General features: G+C 38.8%; 1 protein-coding gene across 1 annotated transcript in view; it reads right to left on the bottom strand.

Annotated features, from left to right (window-relative positions):
• The window catches only part of LOC126175240 (juvenile hormone esterase-like), a 170,181-nt gene that overhangs the window by 18,561 nt on the left and 131,693 nt on the right, over window positions 1–19,927 (bottom strand). The window contains exons 8-9 of the mRNA XM_049921879.1: window positions 15,149–15,293; window positions 8,053–8,185 (exon numbers count right to left, since the gene is read on the bottom strand). Coding sequence (XP_049777836.1) covers window positions 8,053–8,185; window positions 15,149–15,293 — 278 coding nt within the window. The remainder of the gene's footprint in view (window positions 1–8,052; window positions 8,186–15,148; window positions 15,294–19,927) is intronic.

The following is a 19,927-nucleotide window of genomic DNA, read 5'->3' as shown; positions in this document are numbered from 1 at the left end:
ACAGGCAAAAGTATGAGGGGCAGTCAAATGGAAACCAAACACCCACCACAACAGGTCCATGGAATGGTTCCAATCAAAAATAATCACCATACATTTTAAGACATTTGTCCCACTGGGAGACAAGATGTTCAGTTACTGTTTCATGGGATGTGATCAGTCACTGGCAGAAAAAACAACTGCACCCAATCTTGCACAACCATTTCTGACTGAATGTGACATCCTTGCATGTCTTTCTGCAGGTCACCAAGATACAAAAATTTCACAATCGAAGATCCAGGTTACACGGAGTATGTAGCAGTTTTTCCCAACAAAATTGGCAGTATGGGTCAGGCATTATGCTGATTCTGTCTCACAGCAATCCAACAGCCTGAGACCAAACAGAAAAGTAGGCAGTAGAAACATCCAGTGTGTCCCCTGCTACAGAAATCCAAAGCTGTTCACACACATTCCAGTACTGTCATGATCACCCTCGTCTTTTACTGCAGGGGGCATTGAGTTCTTTGAGCATGGATCCACAATCAGTGCACAGTGCAATGAAGACATTTTGCAGAAACTTCACTGCTCCATAAAGTCAGAATGCCCAGGGAATGCTGTCAGATGGAATCATTATGTAGCATGATTACAACTGCCTCCACAATGCCAGTCAAAGGCTGTATGTCAGCAATTTGGTTTGGAAACACTGAAACATTCTCCAAACAGCCTGGATCTTTCACTGTTGGATTTTCACATCTTTGGTGATCTGAAGAAATGCATGTGTGAATGTCAGTTACAGTCAGACAAGCAAGTGCAAGAGAGGGTGCAGTTGCAGATTCATTAATGGCTGACCACCTTATGTGTAAAAGGAATCCCAGATGAGATAAATGTCTTAACATGTGTGGTGATCACTTTTGAATGGAACCATTCCATGGTTTTGTTGTGGCATGTCACTGGTTTTCATTTGACTGTCCCTTGGCTCATTGTGAAGATCTGTTCAAAAGATTGTGAATTTCATCTACATTGTGTGAGTACATTTACCTGTTAGTTATGCACATAAAATAGACTATTGATAATTACTTCACAAACTGCATTGCTCATGAACACAGATCAAGATTTAGAATGAACTTACAATTATGAGGAAAGAATAAACATAAAACTCAAAACAGTATTTTCTACTAAGGAAAAAAATTGCCCAACATATGATCTCAAGAAATTACTAAAATGAATTTATTTAGAATGGTGGTTAAATGTAACTGTTACACAAAATATCTTATACAATGAAGGATTGCTTAGATAACACAAAGCAATGGTGTGGTTCAAAATGCAACACAAGTAAATATTATTAATAACAACAGTAATAAAAACACATCTCTGTTATTGCACGGCACTTTTGCACTACAATACCTTTTTCTTTTATGCCTCTGGAAAATTGCACTCCAAAGCCCTGTGGTTGATAACACTAACATCTTATTCTCTTCTTCAGCTAGACACCTCACTTGTTATGGAGGAATACTGACTTACTAACTCAGAAAGCAAATGAAAAATTACAGTACACAAAATGCAAACCTAGCACCATCACCATTAACCTGACATCAACTAATGTAGTGCATAGGGTTACATTATGAAATAATGTGTGTACTGTGAATGGTATGGAGAAATGAATGAATAGGGTAACACTAGCTTCTTACATTACTGAATAACTTCTTTTCAAAACAGTATTGTACACTAGGGATAAACTGAATGAGGTTATGCTGTTTTGTACAGACTGGCCTCATATGTGGGAGGAAGGAGGCTCGACCCTTCATCTGAGCATCCTGATTTAGGTTTCCTGTGATTTCCCTAAATTATTTCAGGCAAATACAGGAATGATTCCTACTACAATTTCACAACCTACTACCTGTCCCATCCTTGTCAGACTAGACATTAAGTATGTAAATGCCACATATATTAATTACTTTTTTAATATTTATGCTGTAATACCATGGCATGTCCAGATCATATGTAAAAGTCAACCCAAGACCTCCAGGGCCACATGCTAGTGCTCTAACCACTGGACCACCATGGCAACACTGAGTGTATTGGTAAGATAAATACCTGTTGTTACATCTGAAGAGCCCTGAAGCTGTACACCAGTGTGGTATCTGTCAAGAGTGCTTCTCATGCTCATAAGCAATCATGTCTAAGTTATGGACTAATATTCTGGGGAAACTGTCTAGTATTGCTCGGTAGATTTAAAATAGAAAGAAGGCCATTAGAATATTCAATGGAATTAAAGTAAGGGAATCATGCAAATTTTCCTTCACAGCTCTGCTTTTACTACCATACATATATACAAGATAGCCCATTTTATTCTTAAGATAACTGAAAGACAGAATGACAAAGTTTCAGATGAATTGTGAAGTCCCTAATCATAACACTAGACTCAATGAAAACTTTCATCCTCCCCACAAAAGTACCAGAATGTGTCAGAAGGATACATTTAATAGACAATAGAAACTTCTTAACAAACTAAATCTGAAAAAAAAGCTATTCAGGTCTCCTTTCAACAAGCCTTATAGCAATATTTAGAGATTCACTGCCTTTAATCAGTGGCTGAACATGTGGGTATACAATTTAAAATAAACATTGGCACACTTTATGATTTTTATTTGTGTGCTACCTACATTTATATCATATGTTCATCTGTATGTGTGAGTAAGTTGTGCTTGTCTGTATGTCTTCTAGTCATGATGAAGGTTATAATCCAAAAGCAGAACATTGCAAGTGCTCTTTTTCATTGTTGCTATCTGCAAATTAATGCCTTCTCTATGTGGTGAGTACAAATCTGTTCTTTCCATATTGTTGTTATATGTTAAATATTGTGGTTTGCATTATATCTACACATATTATAAAAATAAATATATGTTATGCCTGTACTGTGTGACACATCCAACAGAACAGACACTGCTTTGTGATACAGTGGCCATTTATCTATATGAGATTTATCACCACAAATGGGTATTGAAATAAATTCAATGGTGACACATGAAAACTTGTGCTGGATAGGACTTGAACACAGTTTTACCGCTTTAAGTGAGCAGTCAGCTTAACCACTTTGGATTTCCACATGCACTTCCCATTAAACCCACACTCTCAATTTGTCACTCACTAGTAGTGCCCACTGTCCATTAACCCCTTTGCTTTCAGATTTTTAGTCAGTCCTGCAAGAGTTCAGACACTGAAATTACCGTGAGCTCTCTATGCTCATAGATATTCTTCATCATTTTCTGAGGCCTTTGTTCCACTTCAACAGCGTGTTGGCCTTGTTACTATGGATTTTGTGATGTTAGTGATGGAGGGTGACCAGATGCCCTTCCTGTCACCACCCCTTACCCCCCCGGGATGGAATTAGTGTAATCCAGCTGTCTGTGTCTTCTGTAAGCTATGAAATAGTGCAAATGTTTGCAAATGTCTGCAAGTCATGTAACTGAGATGGGACAGGGGGAGCAGCCCAGTATTCACCTAGTGGGATGTAGAAAACTGCCTAAAAACCACATCCAGGCTAGCCGGCACACCAGCCGTTATCATTAACCCGTCAGGCGGCTTCGATCCGGGGCTGGCATGCCTACCTGACTCCAGGAAGCAGCACATTAGCGCCCTTGGCTAACCTGAAGGGCTATGCTCTTAGATATTACTACACATATATAGCAATACCTGTAAGGACAATGCAGGACTATGTTTAATAACAAATAAGAAAATAGGGGAATACAAATAAGTTACTATTAACTTCATAGTGAATGCATTATTGTAGCCAAGATAGATACAGAGCCAACTCCTACCAAACTAGTACAAGTTCATATGCCAACTAAGACCACATATGATGAAGAGATTGAAAAAATGTATGATGAGAAAAAAGAAATTATTCAGATAGTTAATGGAGATGAAAATTTCATTGTGATGGAGGACTGGAATTTGAGAATAGAAAAAGTAAGAAAATGAAAAATAATAGTTAATATGGACTGATTGAAAGGAATGAAAGGGGAAGCTCCCTGTAGAATTTTGCCCAGAGCATAATTTAATCATTAGTAACAGCTGGCTTAAGAATCATAAAGGAGGTTGTATAAGTGGAAAAGATGTAGAGACCCCAGAAGATTTCAGACTGATTATATAATTGTAAGACAGAGACCTCAGAACCAGTTTTTAAATTTTAAGATTTCCAGGGGCAAGTGTTGACTCTAGCTGCAATTTATTGGTTATGAACTGTAGATTAAAACTGAAGAAATTGCAGAAAGGTAGGAAATCAATTATGTGGGATCTGGATAAGTTGAGAGTTTCAGAGGCAGTATTAGGCAATGGTTGACAAGGTCAGGGGAAAGGAATGGTGGTGGTGGTGAATGGGAAGCTTTAAGAGAGGAAATAGTGAAGGCAGCAGAGTATCAAGCAGGCAAACAGACAAGGCCTAGTAGAAATTCTTGGATAACACAGGAGATTTTGAGTTGAACTGATGAAAGGAGAAAATACAAAAATGCAGCAAACAGACTGGGCAAAAGGGAATGCAAACATCTAAAAAATGAGATTGACAGGAAGTGCAAAATAGCTAAACAGGAGTGGCTAGAGGACAAATGTAAGAGTTTAGAAGACTATGGGAAAGGCAGGTACTGCCTATAGGAATATCAAAGAGGCCTTTGATGAAAAGATAAGCTGCTGTATGAATATCAAAAGCTCAGATGGAAAACCAGTCCGAAGCAAAGAAGGGGAAGCTGAAAGGTGGAAGGAGTATATAGAGGGTCTGTACAAGGGAGATGAATTTGAAGGCAACATTGTAGAAATGGAAGAGTATATGGATAAAGAAGAAATGGAAATATGATACTGTGTGAAGAATCTGACAGAGCACTAAAGGACCCAAGTTGCAACAAAACCCCAGGACTAGACAACTGATAGTCTTGGGAGAGCCAGCCATGGCAAAATTCTTCTATCAGGTGTGCAACATGTGTAGGACAAGTGAAATATGATACTGTGTGAAGAATCTGACAGAGCACTAAAGGACCCAAGTTGCAACAAAACCCCAGGACTAGACAACTGATAGTCTTGGGAGAGCCAGCCATGGCAAAATTCTTCTATCAGGTGTGCAACATGTGTAGGACAAGTGAAATACCTTCAGACTTTAAGAAGAATGTAATAATTCCAGTTCCAAATAAAGCAGTTGCTGACAGATGTGAAAATTATTGAAACATAAATTCCTTACAAAAGAATGGAAAAACTGGTAGAAGCCAACCTTGGGAATGATCAGTTTGGATTTTGGAGAAATGTAGGACCATGAAAAGTGAAATAACCCTACTACTTATCTAGGTTAATTAAAAGTAAACCTATGTTTCCCAGTATTTTTGTAGGCTTATAGAAAGCTTTTGACAATGTTGACAGGACTCTCTCTTTGAGGTTCAGAAGATAGCAGAGGTAAAATATAGGGATCAAAAGGCTATTTATAACTTATACAGCAACCAGACAGCAGTCATAAGAGTTGAGGGGCATGAAAGGGAAGCAGAGATTGAGAAGGGAGTGAGACCGCATTGTCAGAGACAGCAAAGGACTTGGAAGAGCAGCTGAATGGAATGGACAGTGTATTAAAAGGAGGATAAAGGATGAACCTCAACAAAAGCTAAATGCTTAGGAAATTAGACTAGGGAACAAGACACTTATAATAGTAGATGAGGTTTGTTTTTGGGCAGCAAAATAACTGATGAGAGTTGAAATAGAGAGGAAATAAAATATATACTGGCTATGACAAGAAAAGCATTTCTTAACAAGAGAAATTTGTTAATATCAAATATAGACTTAAGTGTTAGGAAATATTTTCTGAATGTATTTATCTGGAGTGTAGCTGTGTATAGAAGTGATAGATGGATGATAAACAGTATAGACAAGAAGAGAATAGAAGCTTTTGATGTATGGGACTACAGAAGAATGCTGAAGATTAGACTGATATATCATGAATTAATGAGGAGGTACTAAATATAATTAAGGAAACAAGGAATTTGTGGCACAACTTGGCTAAAAGAAGGGATCAGTTGATAGGACACATTCTGAGACACCAAGGGATCATTAATTTGGTACTGGAGGGAAGTGTGGGGGGTAAAGACTGTAGAGAGACACCAAGAGATGAATACAGTAAGCAGATTCAGAAGTATGTAGGTTGTAATAGTTATTCAGAGATGAAGAGGCTTGGACAGGATAGAATAACATGGAGAGCTGTGTCAGACCAGTCTTCAGACTAAATAGCACTACAATAACAACAACAACATATGGTGGCATAGATGGCTCATGCACACTATGTCTTAACTCTTGCTGGTTAAGTGGGTTAATGGATAGTTAATGCTGCTAGAAAGTGACAAGTTAAGAATTTGGGTCAGATGGGAAGCACGTCTGAACAGCAAAGGCAGTTAAGGTGACCGCTTGCTTAAAGAGGGACATACGGGTTTGAGCCCTGGTCCACCACAAGTCTTCACTTGTCACATTTGGATTCATTTCAGTGTCCAGTTTTGGCTGATCTCTTCATTTCTGCATCATCATCATCATCATAATATCCTCAGTCCATTTTTCTTTGAGAAGAGGGCCTGTTGGGTATATACTGACATCTGCACTTTATAAGGGCCTCTTTGTGCAACATATGTTTCCAGCTTTGCAAGAATGTAACTGTGTCCACACCACTATTTTCATGCAAAACAGAGTGACACCACATGTCACTTGCCAGGTGAAAGATTTGTTTTAAGAAACCTTCAGTGAAAACTGCATCATCTCTAGGCAATTTCAAGCTGTGTGGGCTTCCAGGTTCCCCAATTTAAATCCATGTGAATTCTGGTTGTAGCCATATCTAAAAGATCATGTTTGTCAGGGATGTACCTGGACTCTTCCTTATATGAAGGGTAGCATATAATGACATACCACCCTGATTACAATTGATATGCTACAACAATTGTTGACCATTCCTTGTTACAAGTGCAGCTTGTTGCTGAGTTGGGAGACCACACTGAACACATGTTGTAACTAGTGACCATATCCTAATGTGCCAGAATCACTCTATGTTTGATGGTTCCCCTCCTTTTCGCATACACACACCACATTCTAACTTCTTATAGCACTATATTTTCACCTGGCTGCAAAAAGCGGAACAATTATTTTTTCAGCATATTCCAGAGCGCACCAATTAGTGAACATATTTATGACATTTCAGCATCCTGCAATGTATAGAGCCTGCACTGCAGCACTCAGAACAGCATCAGTTTAATTACAGCCACACATCACTATTCTATTTGTCCATAAAAAATAATATGCTTGATTTATCAATTATTTGTACACAAGGTACTATCACAGATCATAGCTCTAATGACTGAACCCCTACTGTGAACTGTACAATCGAATTATTTTATAAGTTACAGGACATACTAGTTTGCTGTAGATTGCCAATTAAAATTTGTATAATGTGATTTGTTAACTGAAAAATGACATGTTGTATGTATGGACTCTTCTGAAATCAAAATGGAGATTGAGAAGATTTGTTATTTTGGGGCAGATCTGTTATTGTTCTTTTGCACATAATCCATACCCAAGCACCAAAAGATAAACAGTTGTATTAGAAATTGGTGCAGTAGCAGTAGTTTTATTCATCTGTATATCACTTTTACAAAGATAGTGAACATAATTGTGTAGGTGAATGCAGAGAAATACAATGTGTGGCATGTTAATGCATATATAGCTAATTGTGTGAATGTGTGGGAGTCTTTGCTATTCCCTGCCTTTATCTATTGTAGGTATTTTTTCTTCTTTTTATTTCTTTTTCCTCTCTGAATTGTTAATCTGTAAATCTCTTTCTCATTTATCTCACATCTATAACAAATAAAGACTCATTTGTCAAACTTCCTGTTATACTGATCAGGTACAATATCAGTGCATCAAGGATGTACCAATAAATTATATGAACTATCACACTCTAAATACTGGACATATTCTAATATATGAGATCCAGAAATAGACTGGAGTATTAAATATTCATGCTAGTTTTAAATCTCTGATGAATAGCATTTGGGAGATGAACATACTTACCCAGTTGAAGCAAAATTTGCCCATAGTTCAGTCAATGTATGAATTAATTGCATGTCCTCTTCAGACCTTTTACCACTAGGAAACAATTTTTCCATTGGAAACAGATACAGTAATTCATCAGCATGACAAACACCTAAATTTTTTGTTGATGAAAATAAATGTGTTACTATTTAAGACAAAAATATGACTTAATATTTTATATAACATCACAAATTCATATGCTATTTCAAAATAGGTAAGTGGTTACTATTCAAATGTTTTGTCCATAATGATACACAAATCAGTGTGCTGCTGATGTGCACTTGAACAGAATAATGATGCTAAAAAAGAGATCTGTTATGGTGGTACTTGATCTGGGGTACAGGGTGACCTGTCATGATGCTCTTATCCAAAATAAATATCTCATAGTATGCTGGTACTCGCGCTATAGGTAATATAGTGAATGTACCAGATGATCAAAAAGGCAAAAAGATAAAACTGTCAGCACAAGATGTTACACTCCACATTAGTGTACAGAAGAGCAACCTCATCTGAATATTCAGCCATTACTGCATTTTAGGGGGCAGCTGGGATGATTGAGATCATTGCATACTGTCGTAACCCAGACATTTTGCAGTAATTTTCCCATAATCAATTCGTCCTACAAGCATCCATCAAGAACAACAGTATAAATCCCCAGCAAAGTGATTTGTCAATAAGATGGAACAGGAAAGACCTGGCATGAAAACTTGGTCATTGGTGTCAGGTTCACTTCTTTGATGAATGCAAAATATGCATGATGCTATATGTCAAAGTCTCTCAGACCATCAGGAAAGGAAGTGGGTCACTCTTATTACATGCCAATATTTTATATTGGTGCTGGACATCTCTCATCACTATTTAAGGGGAGCATTGTGTCAGAATAGGATACTCGAGAGCATTATTCAACCCTACACTCAACATTTACGAGATGGGTTTACCTTTCAATATGATAATGTATGAGCATACCACTTCACCATATAAATACCTACCTCCTGCAGGCAGAAATTAAGTGAGTGGTGTATTGTTATCATCAATAAATTATTATTATTATTTTTTTTGTTTCATTGATTTGAAGCAGCCTGCCATGAACTCCCCTCCTGCACAAAGCTCCCCATCTCAGTGTAGCATTTGCACCCTATATACTCAATTATTTGCTGTGTGTGTTCCAGTCTCTGTCTTCCCCCATCATTGTTACCTTCTACAGCTCCCTCTACTACCATGGAGGTTACTTCCTGACTCATGACCTATCAAACTATCCCTTCTTCTTGTCAGTGTTTTCCAGATGTCCTTTCTTCACCAATTTTGCATAGAATCTCCTCATTTCCTATCATATTAGTCCACCTAATTGTCAAGAATATACTGTAGCACCTCATTTTAAATGCCTCAGTAGTTTTCTGTTCTGATTTTCCCACTGACCATGATCACTACCATACGCTGCTATGCTCCAAACATACGTTCCCAGAAATTTATTCCTCAAATTATGACAGTGGACTTGGAATGCCCTCTTTTCCTATGCTAGTTTGCTTTTTATGTCCTACTCATTTCATCTATTTTTCATGTGTTATTCTGCTTCCAAAGCAGCAGAATTCATTAACTTTGTCTAATGTGTGATCACCAATTTTGATGTCCAGTTTCTCACTATTCTCATTTCTGCTACTTGTTGTTACCTTTGTCTTTGCCAGTTTACTCTCAGTCCATATTAGGCACTCGTTAGCCTGTTTATTCCATTCAACAGATCTTGCAATTCTTAATAAATGTCACTGAGGATAGCAACATCATCAGCAAATCTGGTCGTTGATACCGTTTCACCAAAAATTTTCAAACCACTCTTTAATCCTGTTTTTTTAAAAAAATTCTTTCTATCATAGCTTCTTTGATGTATAGATGAAACAGCAAGGACAAAAGAGTGCATCCCTGTCTTACCCCGTTTTTATTTGTTCTTGGTCTTCCAGTCTTAGACTGATGACCTCGCTGTCTGGTCTCCTCCCCCAAAACAACCCGACCCTCTTCCAGTCTTATTGTTCCCCTTGGCCCTTGTACTTCCTGTATATTATGTCTATTTTCCTATAGCTTATTCTTATTTCAGACTTCCACACAACATCTCCTCCACTCTGCTTGTAGTCTCTTTTTTCACTTTCTTCTTTTCTAATGTTTCCCAGATCTTTCTTCTGCAGGCACTATCAAACGGCTTATCTCGATTGAGAAAGGCCACCATAAGGTCTTCCCCAAATTCATAGTGGTGCTCCTGGAGCTGCCTCACTGCAAATTGCAAGTATAAGGTCAACAGTTGACCTCCAAGATTTGAAGCCATACTGTTCATCTCTCAGTTTGTTCTCAACCCTTGTTCAGATTCTGCTCTCCAGGAACTTTTCATGTGCCTTGGCACAGTGTGACACCCCTGTAGTTTCTACAATCATTCCTAATCCCTTTTCAACTATAGGGAAAATTAGTGCCACTTAACAATCTTCTGGAGTCTTCTACTCATTCCACACCATCTTCATCACATGATACAGCCACTGTTTACAAAACTCACCTGCTGCCTTTACCATTTCACCAATACCTGATGCTTTTCCTCCTTTCATCTTGTCCAGTGCCATCTCCATTTCTTTCCATGTCAGGTCCTTATCCCCCTCTCCCACCCCCCCACCCCCCCACCCCCCACCTTCCCACACACCAAAACGAAAGGTTACTTCTACCTCCTGTAATCTATTATCCTCATCTCCAAGTCTCTTGGAATTTAGTAAATGCTCAAAGTATGCTTTCCATGTTGTCATCAGTGTCTCATCATCATTAACACCATTCCCAATTTTATCTATCATTGTTGCATCCTCTCTCAAACCTTTCCTCTTAATTTTGACTGTTTGGCATAGTACTTTCTTATATCCTCTGCTATCTTACTCCATCATCTCTATCCATTCTTCAATTGAGTTTCTTATCTTCTCAGCTACTGTCTTATTTGGCACTTTCTTCTTTTTCTTATACTACTCTCTTGTTAATTCAGTCCTTTCTTGGAACCACAATATGGAGGCCTTGTTCTTTCTTTCCACTACCTCCCTGACTCTTTCATTCCAACACTGCATTTCCTACCACTATTTTCTACCACTTGCCCTTCCTTGTACAGATCCTACAGTGTCTACCATATCACTTTTAAATTGTCCCCATTCCCCTTCTCCTGCTTTTTATTAATTCTTTGGTAAATTTTCCCTTATAATCTTTTGTTATTCTTCCTAGACTTCCTTTTCCTTCAGTTTCCACGTTCTAATTCTCCTTTTGTGCTTCTTAGTCTTCTTTCAATCATTCATAATTCTCGAGGTCATCACCAGCAGCTGGTGGTCACTGTTCAATGCCTCAGATGCTAGTATCTTTATATCCACTACAATCCCCTTCATTTTCCAATCATACAGCATGCAATACACCAAAGATTTCTGCACTAGATTCCTGATGTACAACATTACCATACCTAACAATGGATTCAAAGTAGCCAGTATATAATACTTGTTGTATTTCCATGTCAGCTGCTGTTGGTAATACTTGCACTGCAAATGCAAAGCTGTTCAATTCATCTGTTAGGTACTCAAGGTGTGCCTGCCAGCTTAAAATTTTATCCAGATTTAATACTAAGAGTATGACTGAGCAAAATTCTCCTATGTCTTGGTTGTTGTGAATTATCTTAATCTGCTCACATTTTGGTGGTTTGATTTTGAACTGCATCATGTGAGTCTTACATATGTTTAGATTCAGCCTGTCTGAATGAAACCCAGTTTCTAAGGTACTGAGAGTACTGACTAAAGATTTGGGATTTTTTCTGAACACTGATTTTCAACTAACATAGAAACATCATCTGCAAACAGACCTGACAGGGAGCTGATACTTAATGCAAAGTCATTAACATAGAAGAGAAACAAGACTGGGCCAAGTATGGAGTCTTGTGGAACATCCTGAGCTATTGTTTTCCAATTAGAACAATAATTGTCCCCATTTACAGAATTAGACATTGCTTCTGTGGTCACTGGACCTCTCTATGTTACTTTATGTGCAGTGGCATTTACTGTGCTTGTGTCAATATTTAAATGATCATTTCTGAACATTACATTACGTTACCAAAATACTCTACATTGGAAACATTCTACCAAAATGATTCTGTGAGTAAAGTCATCAACAGATTGATAAAATGCTTCATTTCGCATTAAAAGGTTTTCAAGTGCTGGTTAATTCTATTTTTCCCACACAAACAGAAACATTATGTCTAAGATTGTTTCAAATTACTAAGTATTGTCACTGTAACTGTTATTGTTATTAAAAGAATCATTCCGTTATTAAAGGGACTTCTATTAGTTCACACACACACACACAGTTAAAGGGACTTCTATTAGTTCACATACACACAGTGAGAATGAGAGAGAGAGATAGATAGATAGATAGATAGGTCCCTCACAAGGCCTCACAATGGCTTCCATAGAATTACTCACTCCACCTGAGCCACGTACCCCTACCTTCTACCTATTACCCAAAATCCACAAAGAGAACCATCCTGGCCGTCCCATTGTAGCAGGCTTCAAAGCCCCAACCGAACGTATCTCAGCTCTGGTAGACCAGCACCTCCAACCTATCACCCGCAGACTCCCATCCTACATCAAAGACACAAACCATTTCCTAGAACGCCTCAAATCCATTCCCACTCCTCTCCCACCTGAAACCTTTCTTGTCACCATAGATGCTACATCCCTTTACACAAACATCCCACATACCCATGGTCTCTCTGCCCTTGAGCACTACCTCTCCCAACGCCCACCCGAAGATCTTCCAAAAACCTCGTTCCTCATCACACTTACCAACTTCATCCTCACCCATAATTACTTCACTTTTGAAGGCCAGACCTACAAACAAATCAGGGGAACGGCCATGGGAACCAGGATGGCTCCGTCCTATGCCAACCTCTTCATGGGCCGCATGGAGGAGGCTTTCCTGAAGACCCAACAGCTGCTTCCCCTGGCCTGGTATAGGTTTATAGATGACATCTTTGTGGTCTGGACTCATGGTGAAGAAACACTCCTTAATTTCCTCCATAACCTCAACTCCTTTTCGAATCTGAATTTCACCTGGTCCTTCTCCAAAACCCAAGCCACCTTCCTGGATGTTGACCTTCATCTTGTTGAAGCTCACATCCACACCTCTGTCCATATCAAACCCACAAACAAACAACAGTACCTTCACTTTGATAGCTGCCATCCATTCCACATCAAACGCTCCCTTCCCTACAGCCTAGGTATTCATGGCAAACGTATCTGCTCCAGTGACGAATCCCTCAACAATTACACCAATAACCTGACCAGTGCTTTCCTCTCCCGCAACTATCCTGCAGACCTTGTCCACAAACAGATCTCTCGAGCAATACATTCCTCCCCGTCCAACAACAATGTTCCTACCCCCAGACCACACAGAAGCATCCCCCTTGTCACCCAATATTATCCTGGCCTCGAAAACATCAACAAATTACTCCGCCAGGGATATGATTTTCTCAAGTCAACCCCTGAAATGAGATCATCCCTTGACAAAATTCTCCCCACACCACCCAGAGTTTCCTTTCGTCGGCCCCCTAACCTCCGTAACATCCTTGTTAAACCCTACAATATTCCCAGACTACCTTCTCTACCCAGCGGTTCCTACCCCTGTAACCGACCCCGCTGCAAAACCTGCCCCATGCATCCCCCCACAACCACTTACTCCAGCCCCGCTACTGGTAAAATGTACACAATTCAAGGCAGGGCCACATGTGAAACTACACATGTCATTTATCAACTGACATGCCTGCACTGCACAGCCTTTTACATCGGCATGACAACAACTAAACTGGTGAGCGCATGAACGGACACAGACGAACTGTCCGCCTAGGAGATGCCCAATACCCAGTAGCGGAGCATGCCCTGCAGCATAATTCTAGGGACCTAGGAACCTGCTACACTGTATGTGCCATTTGGCTTCTCCCACCCAACACCAGTCCCTCTGAACTGCGGAGATGGGAACTTGCACTCCAACACATCCTTTCATCCCGCCATCCCCCTGGACTGAACCTACGTTAAACAACCTCACTCCCATTTACTCTTCAGTCTTCTCCTCTTTCCCTTTCCTCTTAGCCATTCACGCATCTTTTCATCCTGCATAGTTGTGTTTATCTTTATACTATATACCTCTTTACTTCTGTATGCATCCTCTTTGGTTTGAAGCTGGCACAGTACTTACAGTAGAATATCTTTGGCTTCCCTGTGACAACCATGCCTCCATCCTTGCTACCCTCCCTATTTTCCTTTCCCTGTTGCTTCATAACCTGGGTTGTGAGTAACTGAATCTCCTTTCCCTTCTTCCCTTTCTTTCCCCTCTCTCCTCCCTGATGAAGGAACATTTGTTCCGAAAGCTAGGAACATAAATTTTCGGTTTTGTTTTGTGTGTATCTATCGGCTGTACTGAGCTGAGGTAAGTACTGGCCAGCCCCTCTATCTCTTTGTTAGTATTTGTTTCACATCTTTATATGAGATTTTCCATTAATCATTTAGATAGATAGATAGATAGATAGATAGAGAGAGAGAGAGAGAGAGAGAGAGAGAGAGAGACTCATGAATCAACATGAATAAATTTATCATTTCAGTTCTATAGGTTAATTACCATCTTATGCAACTGTAGTGGAAGTCTTATTAAGGCCAGATGCATTTTGCTTTATTCTAAAGCATCCTCATTGATCAGGTTTATTGGTGTTTATTGTTCTTCCATGTGTATTTTTTCTTTTTAATGGTGAGATGACATTAGTTCCTCTCAACACAGAAATGTGAATATTTAGTGCACTGAGAGTGCTGTGTGCTGAACATCCAAAACATACAGTGGAAGAATGACAAGAATGAAGTAAACAAAAAAGAAATCTGGCATACTGAAAATGCTTTATATTAAAGCAAAACATGTCTGGTCTTAATAAGATTTCCATTACAGTTGCAAAAGACAGTACTCAATCTATACAACTTGTATGTCAGCAACTGCGGAAAAAAGACATCAAAAAACAAAAAAGGCAACATGTATAATTTCTCACCAGTAGTAGCATTCCAATGTGCAAAAACTTTGCTAAAGCTAAACACTCCTCTATAATTAAAAAAGTAATAATACACTGGAGCAGAATCTTTGCTGAGTCTTACTGCTTCATCAGTATTCCATACAAATAATCCATCTGTAAATACCTGCAAAAATATTCCAAATGAACTTGTAAGCCATGTAACACTAACCATCAAAACAACAGCAACCACAAATTAGAATAAATAAAAGTGCATGGATTCATTGTAATAACTAAACAAGAAATTATTTAGCGCTATATGGAATAATTTTAGATATATTGATGAAAATTTAGTCATCCAAATAGCAGCTGACTATTAAGCAGTTCAAATCCAATTAACTTTTCAGGGACACCTTCAAGGTACAAATTATTTCTGCAAACTAAATGGTATTTGACACTCTTTCTTGTAAGTATACACTTACAGGGTGACAATTATTGAAAAATGTAAATTAGTTACAAACTACAACATGCACACAGTTTACTCAACATGTAAATGCCACTACAGGAATTCAAATGTATGTTATGTCATATTCAATATGCCTGCCATCATTGGCAATAATGTGGCACAGACAAATAGCAAAATTCTGCATGACCTTCTGAATGATTGTTTTCAGCTCAGCAGTGGTTTTGGGGTTATTGCTGTACACCTTGTCTTTAATATAGCTCCACAACAAGGAGTCGCATGTGTTCAGATTCAGAGAATATGGTCCATGCCAGTGGCCTCTAAGTACCCCAGAGCCAGAATGTGGTCCCCAGAGTGCTATTACAGGACATCAAACACTCTCCTGCTTCAATAGGGTCGAGCTCCATCTTGCATGAACCATATACTGTTGAAATCAGAGTCACTTTGGATAATGGAGATGAAATCATGTACCAAAACTTTCACCTGCCATTTGGTAGTCACCATGCGATCAAGAATATCACAGCAATTATTCAGTGACTGGACATATCACACCACAGAGTCACCCGCTGAGGGTGAAGAAACTTCTCAATTGTGAAATGTAGATTCTGAGTCTCCCAAATGTGCCAGGTTTGCTTATTGATGAACCCATCCAAATGAAAGTGGGCTCTGTCACTAAACCAAACCCTATTCACTTCAAAGTCCTGTTCGTCGGTTCTGTGGACAATAGTGTTGGTGAAATACAGCCACTGTTCCATGGCCCTGGGGCATAATGGTTGATGGGTTTGAATTTTGAATGAGAAGAGGTGCAGATCTTGAACAACAAATTCTCGCAGTGTCTCCCAGTTGATTCCCATCTGTTGTGCAGCTCATCTGATCAGTTCCCTGGCTCTGGTTTGAAACACAGTGCATACTAATTCCCATTATGCCCCACAGACAACCATGCAGTTTGAACATCCTAATACAAACCGTTCAGATGTTATGACAATTTTATTTCATATAGTTCAATAATTGTCACCCTGTATATTCTAGAATGACATAAAAATACGCCTATCTCATGAATGGTCCTTGGAATTTACAGCAATGAAGAAGAAAACACACATAACCAGTCCAAATAAAGATAACAAATTTTTGTACAAATGAAATTAAATGTCTTCTGAGCAACAAACACTACATCAGAAACCCGCTCCATAGATGAGTTCAATGAGTGGTGGTACTCAACTTTGGTGTAGCCATTTCAAATCCTGATGGCAGTAGTTGGTCAGCTAGGAAAGGAGAGGTAATGATGCAAGGTTCCTGATCATAAGATTTTGGGACAAGTCTTAAACTTCATTATAAACCTCTGCTCAGAATGTCATGAATTGAGAATGGGTGCATTAAGCCCAGCTGACCCCTTGGTGCTCCTTGAGTGGAGAAGGCTATGTACCTGCACTGGGTTTCACCTACTGTCTTATTTAATCATCATAGCACATGAACCTGATCCCACAGCCACTATGATCACTTACACTCAACAGACACACTTATACCACAACTGTCATACAACTATGGAAAGGTGTGATCATCCACAGAGAAACAGAACAGAACCCTTTCCAATCAGGTAGGTGAACCAATCCCTTGGGATTTCCCAGGCAACAAAGCTATACAACTCCCTCTTTATAATTAGATAAATCAATACCACATTTAGACATAAAAATATCCACCCACAAATCGCAACATAATTTAAGTGGCAGTAATCCTCACCATATCTCCTGATGCGCCTTGGTTCTTGACAAATCAGAAGCAACTCAGGAAACTTTGACCAGGTCTGTTTGGCAGATCCATGGTTCTAAATCTGATAGAGCATGAGGACTGTCATCCTTGGTTATGATAAGTTCTGAAAATGCTTTAATGTCTGCCATTTGACATGGTGAAACATAGCTAGGTGGAACAGTTCCACTTGCTATAATTTTACTCCTTAAATTTTTTGTTCTTTTTTTTTCAGTATACAGGTAATGCATGTACTGAGTGGTCAAAACTGACAAATTCTTATCCATGCAGTATTTCAACAGACTTCATAATTTACATTATGGTGCACCAATCAGTGATGACAGTAGCACATTTAGCTATTGTGGATTATTTGAAAGCCCACATTTTCCTCATACAAGTAATTTCCTTAAAACTTCATATTTCAGTAGTTATCCATATCTAAGATATTTGTGTGCTCCAATGTTTTAATCTTAAGCTGTAATACTTTCCAAAATCCAATGTTATAATTTTGTAGCTACAGTCTCTTTCTGTTTCAAAAATGTATACATGTTAGTCTTTTCAAATTATTCTTTCTTGGTGAGAATCTCCATGCATGTTAAAACTTCTCTCCTGTAAAGCAAGACCTACTATTTTTTCCATTTTCTAACTATACAGATTTTGATTAAACAAATTTTTTCACTGCATATTTTATCTTTATATGTTTCAGTTTTTTACCTTTTATATTAATTCCAGTTACAGGAATAGGATGTCTATTTACTTTCATTTGTCTTCGGGCAACCATCTGTAGCACAGAAAGTTGTGAAGGTGAGATAAGAAGGTGGACACACTAGGATAAACTGCTATGAGGAAATTCACCACAATCTGGCAGAACAGAGTGATAACAAACAGTACAAGAATCTGGATTGTCAAAACACTCATGTCTTTTTTTACAGTTGTGAAACATGGACACTCAATGCCAGAGCACTTCAAAGCATTTGAGCTTTAGTGTTGTTGCAAGATGCAGCACTTAAAAGGGACTGAAAGAGAAACTAATGAGACCATTATTGAGCAACTTAATATCTCCGAGCACCTTCCCTCTCATGTTAGCCAAAATATTCTCCAGTTCTTTGGCAATCTTGTGAGAAGAAAAAAAAATAATCATGGAAGGAAAGACTGAGGGCCCAAGGCCAAAGAAGAGAGCAGCAATCAGGTGGATAGATTAAATCAAGGTTTACAATCTACTTCTCCAGCAGAAGAAGTTAGAAATCATATGGGACAGAGATGCTTGTTTCATGTGGTCATGATGCTTAAAAGTGAGTACACTGACTTGTAATGATAATGTTAATTACTTTGTAATTCTCTTGTATTTTACCATTTTGTAATTACTGTAATATGCATGTCTATAACTATGTATTGTGCATGAAGTAGCATTCAGTAAACTCCCAGTAGTTAAAATGTGAATATCTATGTGGGCTGCTCAGTGCTTGGTAATGATCCTGCAAAGTAACGGGTTCATTATTCAGTGCTTGGTAATCAAAACGTATGGTGACTCTGTCTGCATTCAGAAAGCATAATGTAATTTTCTAAGCCAACCACCGCCACTTGTGAACTTTTTGAAACTTCTGCTAATTTTATTTGATTCTTTTATTCAGTCCTGCTGATTACATATTAAACAAAGCATGTACTAGTAATATAGGGTAAGTCAATTCAAATAATACAAAATTATGTGAGCATTTTATATATCATACAAATACTTATTTTCTATGAATGACTGATTACAGCCTTCATTTTACTGGTATAAGTTCAAGCCAGTGCTTAAAATAGCAGAGTGAACAGAAGTACACAACTTTATCCCAGTGTCACAAATAAATAACAAAATTTAAATTTTGTCATTATGATTTAAATTAAGGTACAAAATTATTATTTTAATCACATAAGTAAGTTCATCCCCCCCCCCATGAACAATGGACCTTGCCGTTGGTGGGGAGGCTTGCGTGCCTCAGCCATAAGGATAGCCGTACCGTAAATGCAACCACAACGGGGGGGGGGGGGGGGGGGGGGGGTATCTGTTGAGAGGCCAGACAAATGTGTGGTTCCTGAAGAGGGGCAGCACCCTTTTCAGTAGTTGCAGGGGCAACAGTCTGGATGATTGACTGATATGGCCTTGTAACACCAACCAAAACGGCCTTGCTGTGCTGGTACTGCGAACGGTTGAAAGCAAGGGGAAACTACAGCCGTAATTTTTCCTGAGGGCACGCAGCTCTACTGTATGGTTAATGATGATGGCGTCCTCTTGGGTAAAATATTCCGAAGATAAAACAGTCCCCCCATTCGGATCTCCGGGCGGGGACTACTCAAGAGGACGTCGTTATCAGGAGAAAGAAAACTGGCGTTCTATGGATCGGAGTGTGGAATGTCAGATCCCTTAATCGGGCAGGTAGGTTCGAAAATTTAAAAAGGGAAATGGATAGGTTAAAGTTAGATATAGTGGGAATTAGTGAAGTTCGGAGGCAGGAGGAACAAGACTTTTGGTCAGGTGAATACAGGGTTATAAATACAAAGTCAAATAGGGGTAATGCAGGAGTAGGTTTAATAATGAATACAAAAAATAGGAATGCGGGTAAGCTACTACAAAC

Source organism: Schistocerca cancellata, chromosome 3 (assembly GCF_023864275.1).
Source record: "Schistocerca cancellata isolate TAMUIC-IGC-003103 chromosome 3, iqSchCanc2.1, whole genome shotgun sequence".
In the NCBI taxonomy this organism is placed as follows: domain Eukaryota; kingdom Metazoa; phylum Arthropoda; class Insecta; order Orthoptera; family Acrididae; genus Schistocerca; species Schistocerca cancellata.
The sequence above is the reverse complement of the archived record's forward strand: the minus strand, read 5'-3'. Positions and strand labels throughout refer to the sequence as shown.